At 45.7% G+C, this 14444-nt stretch overlaps 1 protein-coding gene across 1 annotated transcript in view; it reads right to left on the bottom strand.

Moving 5' to 3' along the window:
* Positions 1–237: 237 nt before the first annotated feature.
* Positions 238–14444, bottom strand: part of LOC140465563 (uncharacterized) — a 360733-nt gene continuing 346526 nt past the window's right edge. Inside the window, exon 4 of the mRNA XM_072561104.1 lies at positions 238–299. Within this exon, the coding sequence (XP_072417205.1) occupies positions 248–299 (52 nt within the window). The 3' untranslated portion in view covers positions 238–247. The remainder of the gene's footprint in view (positions 300–14444) is intronic.

The following is a 14444-nucleotide window of genomic DNA, read 5'->3' as shown; positions in this document are numbered from 1 at the left end:
GGTAGTCATTGAGACAGGCTGCATGAGCCTTCTTAGGCACAGGGATGATGTTGTCCCTCTTGGAACAGGCAGGGAGAGTGGCCTGCTGCAGGGAGAGGTTGGAGATGTCTGAGAAGACCTCTGCCAGTTGATCTGCACATGCTCTGAGAGGACAGCCTGGTATTCCATCTGGTCCATCAGTTTCCTTGGATTCACACAAAGGAAAACTGATCTGACCTCTGATCCAGTGCCTGTTGGGATAGGTTTGTCAGTAAGCTTTATCCAGTAAGCTGGCTTTGAGGATCAGAGGAGCTTCAAACCTGAGAGATCAGATAAAACAGTTATTGGTAATTCTTTAAAAGGATACCATTATGTTTAAAGAGTGCAGAACGATTGTCGAAAATAGGAAATTTAGATCTGCGCGCCGGAGTTCGCAAGGAGTATCCCGGTGAAATATTCTTTAATCGACTCAGCACAGTCACTGCTCCCAGAACCACGGCTGCAGTTTTCTTGGGGCAATATTTGCTTTTCAGCTTCTGGCAACTAATGGCCACAAAAGGTGAAAGTGACGGTGAACCAGACGGAACAGTCAGTGGTTGCATAAAGCAGGATGGCGTGGATATTACACACTGGGATGGACTCCAGGAAAACAAACTGCTCCTCATAAACAATTGGAATGTGCCTCAATATCAGATCAAGGATGATAACCAGGAGATCAGCTGCTGCCATGGCCACAGGTTGTATGGAACACATTGAGAGACTGCACTTACCCTGAGACAGTATCACAATCGTCACTATGTTAACTGTAACAAAGGGAATTAAACAAGGGCTATTCATCAGTTTGGATCAAAGATATTGATTTGGCTCATGATTTACTGTCTTTTTTAAATCTCTGTTACTCTGCCTGGTGATGTATTGAAATGATTGTACCTGCCACAGGATTATCTGCTTGAGACAGATTAACATTCAAAGAAAGCAATGATAAAATGCAAGTTATAATTAGGGACAGAATGAAACATGAGGATGTTATAGAATATTGGATAAAAGTCACCACGAAGCTGATATTTTCATTCCAGCTGCAGTAAAGAGATGAATGGGGGTAAAGAGCAGCAACAGAGCTGGCCTGAGAACACCAATGAGATTAGAGTAGAGAGAGACGGCTGAATAAAGAGTGCGGCAGAATAAAACCAAGACCAGCCACCAGAGTGAGAGTAAGCCTAACGGGGCAATTGAAGAGCACAGACAGAACAGGTTAGAGACCAGCAAACATGTCAATGTATCTAAAAAACTGTCAACGTGTCAATCTTGGAATGGATCACATTTCTGTGTCTGTCCCATCACAACACTCGATCTTCCAAATGTCAATGTTTGAATGACCCAAGCTCCAGAGGGTTTACCTTTGAAACACTCATACGATTTACATCTGCAGTAAATTCCTGAGTCCATTGTGTTTGCAGTTCGGCTGATCCATGGCTGACTCTCAACTTATTTGAATCTTCAGATAGTTTACAAAACTCTCACCTGATGGTGTTTATTGATGGGCAGTGAAGAGAAGGCCTAACATAAATAACATGAGACATTGGATAACAGAAGTACAACAATCTCTGCAACCATTGGGCAGCACGGTGGCACAGTGGTTAGCACTGCTGCCTCACAGCGCCAGAGACCTGGGTTCAATTCCCACCTCAGGCGACTGACTGTGTAGAGTTTGCACATTCTCCCCGTGTCTGCGTAGGTTTCCTCCGGGTGCTCCGGTTTCCACCCACAGTCCAAAAATGTGCAAGTTAGGTGAATTGGCCATTCTAAATTGCCAGCAGTGTTAGGTGTAGGGGAATGGGTCTGGATGGGTTGCGCTTCGGCGATTTGGTGCGGACTTGTTGGGCTGAAGGGCCTGTTTCCACACTGTAAGTAATCTAATCTAATCACTTTTAGAAGATCTTAAAATGTGGTTGGCAGGTAAATGGCACTTGACAGCATTTAATTCTGTTGTTTGCTTCATACATTTGTCTCATGACCATGCTGGTTTAAACTTTCTCCCTCCCTTTTCCATCTTGAACTTTCTCCCTCCCTTTTCAACTGTTCTTGAATTATTTTCTCGATCTCAACAGTAAGACCGATCCGAATGACATGCTCAAATTCTCTGCTATTTCTTTGTTTCCCTCAGTGTCATATTCAATGGAGCAAAGTCAAACTTTACCCTCTCTTTTGTCTTTTCACAGACTTGAGGAAGTGTTTGGTGTGTATTTATTGAGCAGACTCAGGAAAAGATGGAGATGGGTGACATAACAGATGTGGTTATTGGGGGATTGGGATGGAGAGGTGAAGGGGGTTGGAATCAGCTTTGTGAACACGAGAACCCAAGGTTGTGACCATTCTGCTTCAACCTTAGCCTTTGGTCAGGGAAGGGGTTTGTATCAAGGCACAGGGAATGGGATTTGTCATTGGAAATGAAGCAACTGGATACAGACTTCACAAAATGTCAAGGACAGGAACAAGAACAGTTAAATATGGGTCATCAAGTCAATAACTAGTTAGAGAGACTTACCAGGGACACCAAGAATAGCCAGGATGGGATAGTAACTGACTTGAATAACCTGCAGTGTGTATCTGACCCACCATTCTAATGGGGTTCGATCGAGAGAAAGCATGTAGAGAGCTGAGTCTAATCCTTTGTCCATTGTTATAAATTCCAATCTATTCTCAGATTCCAATCTCTCCTTTCCCTCTGTCCAGAGGCCTGTTGCTGCTGGAAGGTGATGTTCCTGCTGATCCTGTGGGGTAATGCATTAAAAGGAACCTCTTATTAATAAAAGTCAGAAACCCTGCAGTGACACAGATAGGATCCATGGAGACTGAGATCAGTCAGAATCACTAAACAACCAAGTCCAATTAACCTCTTCCAATCCAGCGCTTTCTGTCCCCAATAAACTAAAACAGTTAGCCTGTCTGGGTGGGATGTAAGAGGGTTGCTGAGGGAATTTGGAGAAATTGCATAAAGGTCAGTCTGAAACATTCAATCCTTCTTGGGAAGGGGGTTACCAGACAAGCAGAGGATGGTGTAAATGTTAGTCCTGTTTATAAAAGTAGAGATGGCTAAACTCTTTAATTACAGAACAGTCAGTCTAATGTCAATAAAATATATGCAGGGAGCTCTTAAATTTTATATCTTGGGACAATTTAATGTGGGGCTCAGAAAAACCATGAGATAATATTTGACAAGTAGCAAACATACATGAAAGGAAAATCTCTTCTGACTCATTTGATGAGATTCTTTTGGTGAAGTAATCGAGAAGATGAGGAGGAGCTATTGGGGTTAATCCATTTGGTTGTTGAGGGGCTTTTAATTCACACACATTAAGAAACTGAAAACCGTTGACGAAAAAGGTGCAGTGAGAGTGTGGATAAGGCATTGGTTAAGGGACAGATTATAATGAGAATGGGTGAATTGTCATGGTTCAGATTGGAAGGGGAGAACACCGTGATATTGCCCTGGGGTCAGCATTGGCAGCACTGCCCTTTCCGAAACATACGATTGACCTTAACTGATACATAATGGACATTATTTCAAGGACACATTCACCACGAGAAGGATTTTAAAAGCTGAGGAGAAAAAAGGAAATTGTTTTCAGATGCAGAGAGTTGTGTAAATCTGGGAATCTCCTGCCTCAGGACTTGATGGAAACAGATTCAATCCTGGGTTTCAAATGGAACAGGATAAATCATGTTGTGAGGAATTTCCAGTTCCAGCGAACATAGCAGGCAGGGTAGACAAAACAAAGCAATTCCTTTAAAGACAAAACCAAATAGGTTCCATCGGTTTTGTAAAAATCTCAGGTTTTGTGATTATGAAATCCAGCCAGTCTTCCCTTCGGTGTAATTGCTGATCAGGAGACTTTAGCGGGAAGCATGGTCATGTTCCTATCCATAATCAGGAGCATGAGGCTAATATTCCGGGAATATCAGTTCAAAGTTCATTTCAGCAAGTGATCAATAACATGGAGAATGAAAAACTTCCCTCATGGTGGCTACGTGGCCATAATTGTGAAAATCCACTTGGTTCATAATGTACTTTTAGGGAAGGAAATCTCCCATTCTTAGCCAGTCTGGCTGACACGGGGCTCCAGATCAAGATGATTTACTCTGACTCTTAATTGTTCTCCGAAATAAAACAACTCAGCTCAGGGCAATTCGGGACAGGCAACAAATGTTCACATCCCATCTCTGAATAAAAGCTTAGAATACAAAACTAGTCAAGTCTTTTTCTTCTGACTAAGTGTACACCCCTCCAACAGACACTGAAGGAGAGACGGGCCCAGCTGGACAGTCACATGACTGGCCAGAAGCTGCAGCAGGGTAGACAATGAGGGCCATTGTGTCCCACAGCCCAGCCTGCTGCCCCTGGCCCTCCCTGTGCATCTGGATGAAGTCCCTGATTGTCAACACCACAGGCTCCTCTCCTGCCTGGGCCTCAGCAGAGAAAAACATTCCATCCAGAACTCAGAGAAAAGAAATCTTTGTCAGTCTGACTGTCCAGGTCACTCCCTCTCAGTCTCAGTCTCATTCTCATTCTCTAGGTGTGTCCCTCACTGTCTCTTTATCCAACCCATACATAGACAGACTGACAGACGGTCTCTGTCTGTCTCTCAGAATTTAGTTCCCTTTCTCTCCATCTCACTCCCTCACCCAGTGACTTGTTCTGAGAACCTCACATGAGATTGTCCCATCTCAAAACGAAGCTCTGCAATTGAAACTCTTAGCTCATACACTGTCGCTTTCAAAGCATTATTAAAGTTAAAACGTGATTATTAGAATGAACATTTTCTTGTCATATTAACAAAATATAGATCATTAATAAATGCATACACATCAAGTATGTTTAGCCATCTCCTAGCTCAGTCATTTTCTATAGACGATAATTTCCATTTTTACAAGGCTGTCTCTTTAAATAGTTTCTTTGTGTCTGTTCCATCTCCTCAGGGTCACTTTGTTTTCAATCTCTCACTGAGTGATTGCTCAGCTGAAGCAGCTAAGGGGCTGATTAGCAGCTTATTAAAAGAGCCTGTGGGTCAAGAGGTACATTTTCAGTTAGGGAGGCTGTGTGGATAGACACCTCTCTATAGCTGTGAGGGACAAGGACAATTAATACAGAGAAGGGGGATTGCTAACAGATACAAGTCTAGTTTGCTCCAGGGACGGTGAGGGGAGAAACCTTCTCAATGTGGGTTTGAGCATCAAAGAAAATGTTCAGGCCCTTCCTCAGTCTGGGAAACCAGTGGAAGGTGTTGGAGCAGCTTGTTCCTGGCCAACAGCTGGGGTCTACACCAAATCATGTTTCTCCTTTCCTGTCCCTCTGCATTCTGATCAATCCTCCAATTCCCAGTGAAAAAAGTCCTCTCCATTGGGAGAGGAAAGGAATTGCTTTATGAAAGTAAAAGACTGTACTGCAAGATGGAGTCAGGATTGTAGGGAAGAGCTGCTAATCTCTGAGAAATGGTCGTTACCACCGACTTGTCCCTCACTGGAACCAAACACAAACTGACCCACAATTGACAATCAGCACTAAACTGATTTCTGGAGTGTGCACCATCTGAGAGGGAGAGGGTGGGGGTGGAAACCATGACCAGCCTGGCTCCAGGCTCCAGAAGGAATTGATCAGAGGCTCCTTCACTGGAACAGAGTCTAGATTAGTGATGCTGGAAAAGCAGGGGGTGGAGTAACTGGGACAGGGAGCTGGATTAAACAGCAGGGAGTACGGTGACTGGGATAGGGAGCTGGATTAAACAGTGGGGAGTACGGTGACTGGGATAGGGAGCTGGATGATGCAGAATTCCAACCCTCTGGCTGATCTCTCCATGTTGCTTGCCTCCCTGAAGTGTAGGGAATTTGCATGATATTCCCTCTTCACTTGCTGTCCCTGTGAATATGGAGACTGATAAGTCCTTTGTGTGCGGAATTAAACAGCTTCACTGACTTTAATAAACAACAGAACTGTAACTGCATAATGTGGTGAGTGAACCACTGTCCCATGATCCAGTCACCCAAGACCTGCAGGAGACTGAAGAAGGGATACTAAAGAGGTGGTGAGAGCAAGCCTGAAACCTCCAGGGTGTTCTATCTCCTCCTAGAGTTTTGCTCTGATTTGAGCAGTTAACCCTTCAATGATCGCCCCTGCCTTCATCATGGATCCCCACTACTCCAGGTGTCTGTTAATTATATTGAGGCACACTGTCTCACTGAGACAAAGCAGAACTAGGACTGGCTTTCTGCTTGAAGCCAGTGTTTAGTTAAAGCTATCGATACCCAAACGCTCAGCTCCATAATGTTGGCTCCATTTAAAATAGTACAATCTACAGTGAAGCTCCTTAATTCAGTGTGAACACGGAGACATGGAGGTTGAACTAGTCCACTCTGGTTATGACTCTCCTGATGAGTCCCATTTTAATTGAAATGATTTGACAAATGCACATCTGAGCTTAATCCCTTGATCACCTCTGCACCAATTAATTCGATGTGAACAATGAACTTGGGATAATAACCCACACAAATGAAGATTGTGACAGCTCGACTTTGTGGTCTTGGCTCAGTTGGAAGCTGAAGGTCATGAATATCCAAGTTTATTAAATGCAGTTTCAGTAATTGCCCTCCATGGGTCATGTTGGACATTGTGTCCTCCACCACCCATCAGTAACCCACCTACAAGCCGGAACTAATTGATCTCCTTTTGACCACAAAAATAAGGCAACACTTTCCCCTCTCCCTCAGGATTCTGTTTGTCCTGGGAGTCTCAGCTCAAATCAGTTCCGTGATCACATCTAGTCATGTATTTGAGGAATGAAGTCTGCCTATCTAATTATGTACTTGCCATGATGACCTTTTTTAATTAGTTCATGTTGTTTCATGTTTTTTCAGAACATCATTAACTGCTCTCCACAATTCATGATCAGACTGGTAGTGACTTTGAGAGAATGGAGTCAGTCTTTCCCAGACTGGACAGAGATGGAATATCCCCTTTGGAGGATATTAGGGAACTGATGGGTGTTCACGGTCCCATAACTCCCTTGTAGATGAACTCTAATGCCACCCAGCTGTTCTTTGCCCTTTAAATGGAGTTTGACAAATTCCTTTCCATTCGGAAATGGGAGGAGGCTAGGCCCACTCTGTTGGTGGGAGATTCCAGGTTCTCCTGGTTAATGATTACAATGGGAATATGTCACTCAGTCTCAGCATCCCAAGGCTACCATCCCTGTTCCTTGTGCAGATGATCCCATTGGTTGTATCATGGGAAGATGATGGATCTCCTTTTGTAAAATTACTAATACTTTGACCAAGTTTTTGGATGTTTTGAGATGCTTATATTTAAAATCAGATGGTACACTTGTGGGGGCCATTGTTTGAAAGAATGACACTTTTGACATTAGAGCAGTTGATTTTAAATTAGCCCAGGTTTTTGCAATTTTTCTCCGTCCCGGTTCCTGTTGACCTGCCCAAGGGTCAACCCATACCCCTGAATGGGTACCCCTGTCTCTACTGGGGGTATGGAATTAACAGGAGTCCAGCTAAATGACCAATTATCTCAGTAATTGTACTAATGTTTGGTGAGTTTTGAGAAGATTTGTTACTCAGGTTGAGGTTCTGGATGTAAGTTTGCTCGCTGAATGAAAACTAACCAGCTGTGGGCGGGGGGGAAGATGTTTGCTTGAGCACGTTTTTCATTGCACACCTTCTCCAGTGAACTGTCGTCCTTCTCAAACACACCCGTGACATTGACAATGACCACCAAACCTTTTCTGGAGGATAATGTCCAACATTTCCATCATTCATCCTCAGCTCTTATCCAAACTTCTAAGGATGTTTTCTAACGGTATTTACTGACATGTTCATGCAATTTCTGAACTGTCTTTTAATGCCATTTAATTCCCCTTTAACCCAATACCATTGGGTCCTGCTGCTGTTCTGGGATCCACCCCACGAATGATCATCCATTTCCTCTACTCACTGGCTCCATCAGGTGATCAGTGGAAGTAATACCTCCATTAGACTTCAATCACATCATGAGCCTTTATTGGAGGTTAATGTCACTCTCTGATCTATTCACTGACCCGATGGGCTTGCAACTTGGTATCAGCAACAGACACAAATCTCTGGGTCTTCAGCAGTCAGTTAGTGTTGAGATGGTTGTCATTTTTCTGGTGTAGTTAATATTTGTCACAATCCCCCAGCACAAGTGAGCTTCCAGGGTGTGGCCAGGTATCTGTCCATCTAGAACTCGGGAGATTGACTAAATCGCCCATTATTTATTTAATAACACCGTCCAATGACAGTGCCCACAGTCCACACGGGTCAAGAGTGGATTGAGCCAGACCAAGCCAACTGGCTGTACCACAAAACTAAAGCCAGTACTCTGATCCAAAGACCGGTAAAACCAGCTAAAAACAAGCAATAAGAGTTAAACAGGTACACTCTCCCACTGCCATTGCCAGGGGAACCATGAGGTACAACCAAACATCGTGAGATAATCAGATCAAACGCACTCTCTCAACGGTGACTATACAAGCAAGGGTTCCGGGGAGACCCCATCCACAACTAAAGCCACAGTCACATCCCCCGCCATTCCCAAAATGGGTTTAGCCTACTCTCCTGTTCGAGGGAAATTGCTGTGTGATTTAGAATATAAATCAGCAGTTAGTTGAATAAATGACACAAACCTTCTGAAGTTTTTAACACCAGCAGTTTGTGATGGAGTTGAAGGCTGTAGCCAATTCCAAGACAACTGAAAGATCCTTTCTATTGCTCTGGGCTCCTTTTGAATAATATTTTGTAAGAAGGCTGTATTCCCATTACAGCCCAGTGTTGCTACATTACAACCAGTCTGTCCAAAATTCAAACTGAGTCCCCTCACTTAAACCCTTAGGGAAAAGACTTGCCTAAAATTAGGCCAATATTAATAGGTCTCTGCTTATCAATTACTTTAAGGCTGACCTAGTCATCCAGTCTTTGTAATTAAAACAGTTTGATTTGTCAATGAATCTGGTCCTGCTCCTGATCCAGAGAGAACCTTGAGGTGAGTAGTAACTCTGTGAATGTTAATGTCCTCAAGGTTCATCCCATTGAGTCCTGGGACATGTTTCGGATTGATCTCCTCAATCGCTGTCTTGATTTCCCTTCCTTCTGTGGGGCTCATCAGGAGCTTGACATTCCCCCTGATGGTATGTGGCTAGAACTAATGTCTCAGCTTCATGATTGGGAATGGATCATTCCCCACTGTATACCCTTTCCAGCTCCTCACTGGGGAGAGGACAGAGGGGAACAGTCAGTGCCCCAGAGATTACTGGGTACATTATCTCCTATTGTTATTCAGTATTTGAGTCTCTTTAATGGGATTTCTTAGCCAAATGTTTCCAGGCAACACTATTGGTGTCCTCTTTCTGCCTTCTCTCACTAGTCCTCTGTGACCTCCTTCCATGATCTGCTTTCCTCCCTTTCCCTGAAGTTGTTTCTCCTTGAGTCAATGATTCAGTGTTCTGAGCCCCAGACCCTGCTCTCTTGTTTCTGGATCCTCTTTAGCTGATTAATTCTTCTGCCTGAGTTAATTGTTCTTTAAGATCTGTATTAGACAATATTCAGGTAATTGAATAATCTCCTTAGCAACCTCAAGGAATGGCATTTAATCTTAAAACAGTGCAGACATTCTGTGAGAATTCTTCTTTTCCCACTAATGCTGCCAAGCCCGTTCCCTTGTCTGTGGTTTTGCTCGATAGTAGGCAGGGACAGTGGGAATCTCGTTCATCCATTCACGCACGTCACTAATTAGATGACCAGGCATTTGGTTACATTGAACACTCTCCATCTATTATCTGGGTTGTGTCTGTTCAGCGTTTTGTTGTCGTCTCTCGTCGATGTGAGACCGAACCCCAATCTCGTGTTGCCACAGATTTTAGATAGGCAACTCTCTAAAATACTTTATGACTACAATTAAATGTAAAATATTAAAATGTATTAAAACAAATATAATTGAGAATTTAAAATTTATAATTGAAGTTAGTGAGCTGATATAAGTCCATAAAAATGTGAATTAACTGTTAGGGAAGTTGTAAGACGAATGATATCTTGGGTAAATGTCTTGTCATGTTTAATTCCTAATATCTCCATCAATTCATTGTTCTTCTTGTACCATCTACCCCCTCGCTCCTATCACGAAGCCAGAAAAGGATACATTGGCACCTTTTTAGGTGCAAAATGTCCTCCTTTCAATGTTGAACCTTCTTTACCTTCTCTTCCCATACTAATTGCAAAGAATCATTTTCAAACCATTATAGTGATGCCCACCAATACTGCTCCATTAACCTTATGCTAGATTAGGTCAGGAATCCCCAGCGTCCCTTCCATCTCTTTTCAATGGGCTTCAATAAAGATTCTCCAACCATTTTCCTTTGTAAATTGAGTGAATGCTTCTACAATTTTGTTATGGCTCTTAATCCTCATGTTCATGGGGCAACAATTTAGGGGCAGCACTATGGCTCAGTGGTTAGCACTGCTGCCTCAGCATCAGGATCACAGGTTCGATTCCAGCCTTGGGCGACTGTATAGAGTTTGCACATTCTCCCTGTGTCTGTGTGGGTTTGCTCCGGATTCGTCCCACAGTCCAAAGATGTTCAGGCCAGGTGAATTGGCCATGATAAGTTGCCCATGGCGTTGTGTGCATTTAGTCAGAGGGAAATGGGTCTGGGTGGGTTACTCTTTGGAGGGCCGGTGTGGACTGGTTGGGGCCGAAGGGCCTGTTTCCACACTGTAGGGGATCGAATCTAATTCCGAAATATGAGGAACCGTTTCCATGGCTACACTGCATCACCTACAATTCTTATTACTTCAAGGATAGAGTTGACCTTGTGGGATATGAGTTGGTTTTAAGTAGAAAAGTATTGATTACCTTCAATGTCTTCGATTATAACCATGATCTAGTCCAAATATTAGGTGATCATTTTTAAAGTAGTGGACACCAGCCCCTTGACTGGGCAACACCATCCACTTCTCAACCTCTAATCCCCTCCATTTATCATAATCTTTACTCATGGTCTCCTCTATCTCTTCACAATTATTTGTAAGCTGCGTAGTCCCGGATCCATCTGACTGGGTACTAATTCGAGGATTCCAGATGTCAGGAAGAATCTCGAGCTACTCAGTTCCCTAATTCTTTCCGATATTTCAGATTCATTACATCGGAGTGAGGGATCTTGTCAGAGGATCTTGTAAACGTCTCACACTTTCATATTACTGCTGTTGGAATTAAAATCGCTAACTTAGTTAGCGCGAGTCCACCACCTCTATTACGGGCATGTAAAAAGCCATCCGTAATCGACTGGCAGATGTAAACTCTCTTTAATCAAACCCTGAATTATCACCATCTAATCTGGAAAGATAATTTAGTGAAGCTACTAAGTGTTAAATAGTCGTATAATCTGGGAATAAAATGTTTGAAATAACTCTACTTTCTGCACCGGTTTCAGTCAGGATCTTTGTAAATTCCTTACCCAATGTTTGAATAGCCCTTCCCCATTGGCCATGTCTATAACTCAGCCATGGATCTTTTTTAGCTCCAAGATACTTTTCTACATTTCCAGGCTCGATGAACTTTAATATATTACAGAATCCAATTATTCCTATTATTGTTTTATTTTTACAAATAAAATGTAACCCTTTAGTTTTCCTGATGGTTATGTCCAATTCTGAAATCGCTCAGACTTTCTGCTCTATTTGAAGGTGAAATGCCATTCCTTTGTACGTATGACTTACTGATGCAATGATAGTTATCCCCGTTGGTATTTAGAAAGATCCCTTTATTACCCTCTTCTCTTGTGCTTCAGAAGATCAAAAGAGAGATTGAAAAGAACAGGTGACAATGAGTCTCCCTGCTTTATACCTTTTTGAAAATATCAATTTTGTTGGTTTTACATCAAAAACCTTCTACTATAGTGCTATTAGTAGATAAATGTGCTATTATTACAGGCAGAATTCATGAAAGTAATCAATTAAGGGTTTTTTCCTGGGGTCAGGAAAGTAAAATGTCACACGTGGCTGAACTAACTCCACAAAGGATGGTGTTCCCTCACCAAGTCATCCTTTATTTGTATGTGGGAAGTCCTTGACACTGATCCAACTCCCTCAGAGCCAGCTCTCAGTGACATCATGTATGACACACCCCCTGTTTATTTTTTTCCCTTTTTTACAGTGAAAGACACAAGGTGCACAAATCTTTATTCAGTTTCCACCACCAAGAAGAAAGGAAACACCCGCGTGGCCAGTGACAAGCTGTGCCCTTCAAACCACAGGGCAACGCTGTGTGATCAAACAGTGAAGGGGAGGGTAGGGACTAAATCAAAATAGAGTTGGAGGGGGAAATAATACTCCACTCTCTGCGGGCCCCACCTGTCCCTGAACCCTTCTTTTCACATCTTTGAAAGAAACAAAATTAAAATTCCGGAGGCGGCTCAGGTTGTGGGGCACAGGCTCCTGCGGGAAGTACGGGACCTTGGGGCCAATATGAAATTCCGTCTGGGCCGGGGTGAGCGCGGACGGGATCCCACCGCACACCTGAGCGTCCTCTAACCGGTGAACTACGTCGGGTCTGAGCACCGCCGTTTTAAGGCGTCGGATGGCGGTGGCCACGTACCGGACGTCTACCGCTGCCCTGCTCGCTATGTCCTGCGGCAACGTCCAGCCCAGGCCCCCGGCACCCAGCACGTCCCCGACCCTGGTCGCCCTCGCCGCCACGGCCCTCCCCTCCGACAGCCACTCGAACCCGCGAGTACGGAGGTGCGGATTCCTGAGCAACGGCTCCCTGACGACAGCCGCTACTCCAGCCGGAGGGTAGGCGCGACGCGATTCGACCATGTTCCAGACAGTGATCAGGTCCTGGTAAAAGACAGGCAGCATCTTGAGGGCGACCTCCAAACCGTCACGGTCGACGAACAAGAGCTGCGTGTCGTAGTTGAGGTTACGCACCTGGCGGAAAAAATCCGTCGCCAGGGCGCACCACCTAGGAGGAGGCTCGACGTAAAGGTATCGCCGCAAGGTCTGAAGGCGGAATGTCGCGACCTGGGTGCGGACGCACACCAGCGACTGACCGCCCTCCTCGATAGGGAGACTCAGAACCTGCGCGGCGACCCAGTGCATCTTTTTGTCCCAGAAGAAGTCGACCAACGTTCTCTGGATGTCAGCGACAAAGCCAGGAGGAGGGACCAAAGTGACCAGCCGGTACCACAGCATGGCGGCCACCAGCTGGTTTATGACCAGCACTCGACTCCTGTAAGATAGCACTCGGAGCAGTCCTGTCCAGCGGCCTAGGCGAGCCGAGACTTTGGCCTCCAGCTCCTGACAGTTGGCCGGCCAGGATTCCTCAGCCGGGCTGAGGTAGACCCCCAGGTAGAGGAGATGGGTGGTACTCCAGCTGAACCCCCGTAACTCCTCCGGCAGAGAGTCCACCCGCCACGGACCGACCAGTAGTCCGGAACACTTGGCCCAGTTGATCCTGGCGGAAGACGCCGCCGAGTACACGGCCTGGCACTCGCGCATCCTCCCCAGGTCAGCCGGGTCGGTGAAAGTGAGGAGGACGTCGTCAGCGTAGGCCGAGAGGACCACCGCCGTGCCCGCGTCGCGCAGAACGAGCCCCGACAACCTCCTCCGCAAGAGGCGCAGGAAAGGCTCCACGCACAGGGAATACAGCTGGCCGGACAGGGGGCAGCCTTGACGCACTCCTCTCCCGAAGCGAAGGGGCGCCGTCAGGGACCCGTTAACTTTAACCAGACACTCTGCGGCGGCGTACCAAAGTCGGATCCGGGCGACGAACCGCGTCCCGAACCCGAACGCCCGCAGAGTCCCGAGCAGGTACTCGTGATCGACCCTGTCGAATGCCTTCTCCTGGTCGAGAGACAGGAAGGCGCTCGGCAGACCAGCCCGTCGACAGAAATGGATCAGGTCCCGGACCAGGTGGACGTTGTCTTGTATCCTCTGGCCCGGGACCATGTAGGACTGGTCCGGGTGAATCATGTGGGCCAGCACGGAAGCCAGGCGAGAAGACAACACCCTGGCGAAGATTTTGTAATCCGTGCTGAGGAGGGAGACCGGACGCCAGTTCTTCAAAGAATGAAGGTCCCCCTTCTTTGGCAGCAGGACGATGACCGCCCTGCGTCAAGAAAGGGGCAGCTGTCCGGCATTTCGACACTGCCCCAGGACCTGTGCGTAGTCATTCCCCAGGACGTCCCAGAACGCCCTGAAGAACTCCACAGTCAGCCCGTCCAGCCCCGGGGTTTTGCCCCTCGAGAGCCGGTCGAGGGCGCCGGTCAGCTCCTCTAAAGTGACGGGAGCGTCGAGCCTTCCGGTGTCCTCCGGGCTGAGCTGCGGCAGGTCCTCCCACAGAACTCTGCAAGCATCCTCGCTGGACGGATCCGGAGAGAACAGAGCCGTGTAAT

The sequence above is a fragment of the Chiloscyllium punctatum genome, chromosome 42 (assembly GCF_047496795.1).
Source record: "Chiloscyllium punctatum isolate Juve2018m chromosome 42, sChiPun1.3, whole genome shotgun sequence".
NCBI classification, from domain to species: Eukaryota; Metazoa; Chordata; class Chondrichthyes; order Orectolobiformes; family Hemiscylliidae; genus Chiloscyllium; species Chiloscyllium punctatum.
The sequence above is the reverse complement of the archived record's forward strand: the minus strand, read 5'-3'. Positions and strand labels throughout refer to the sequence as shown.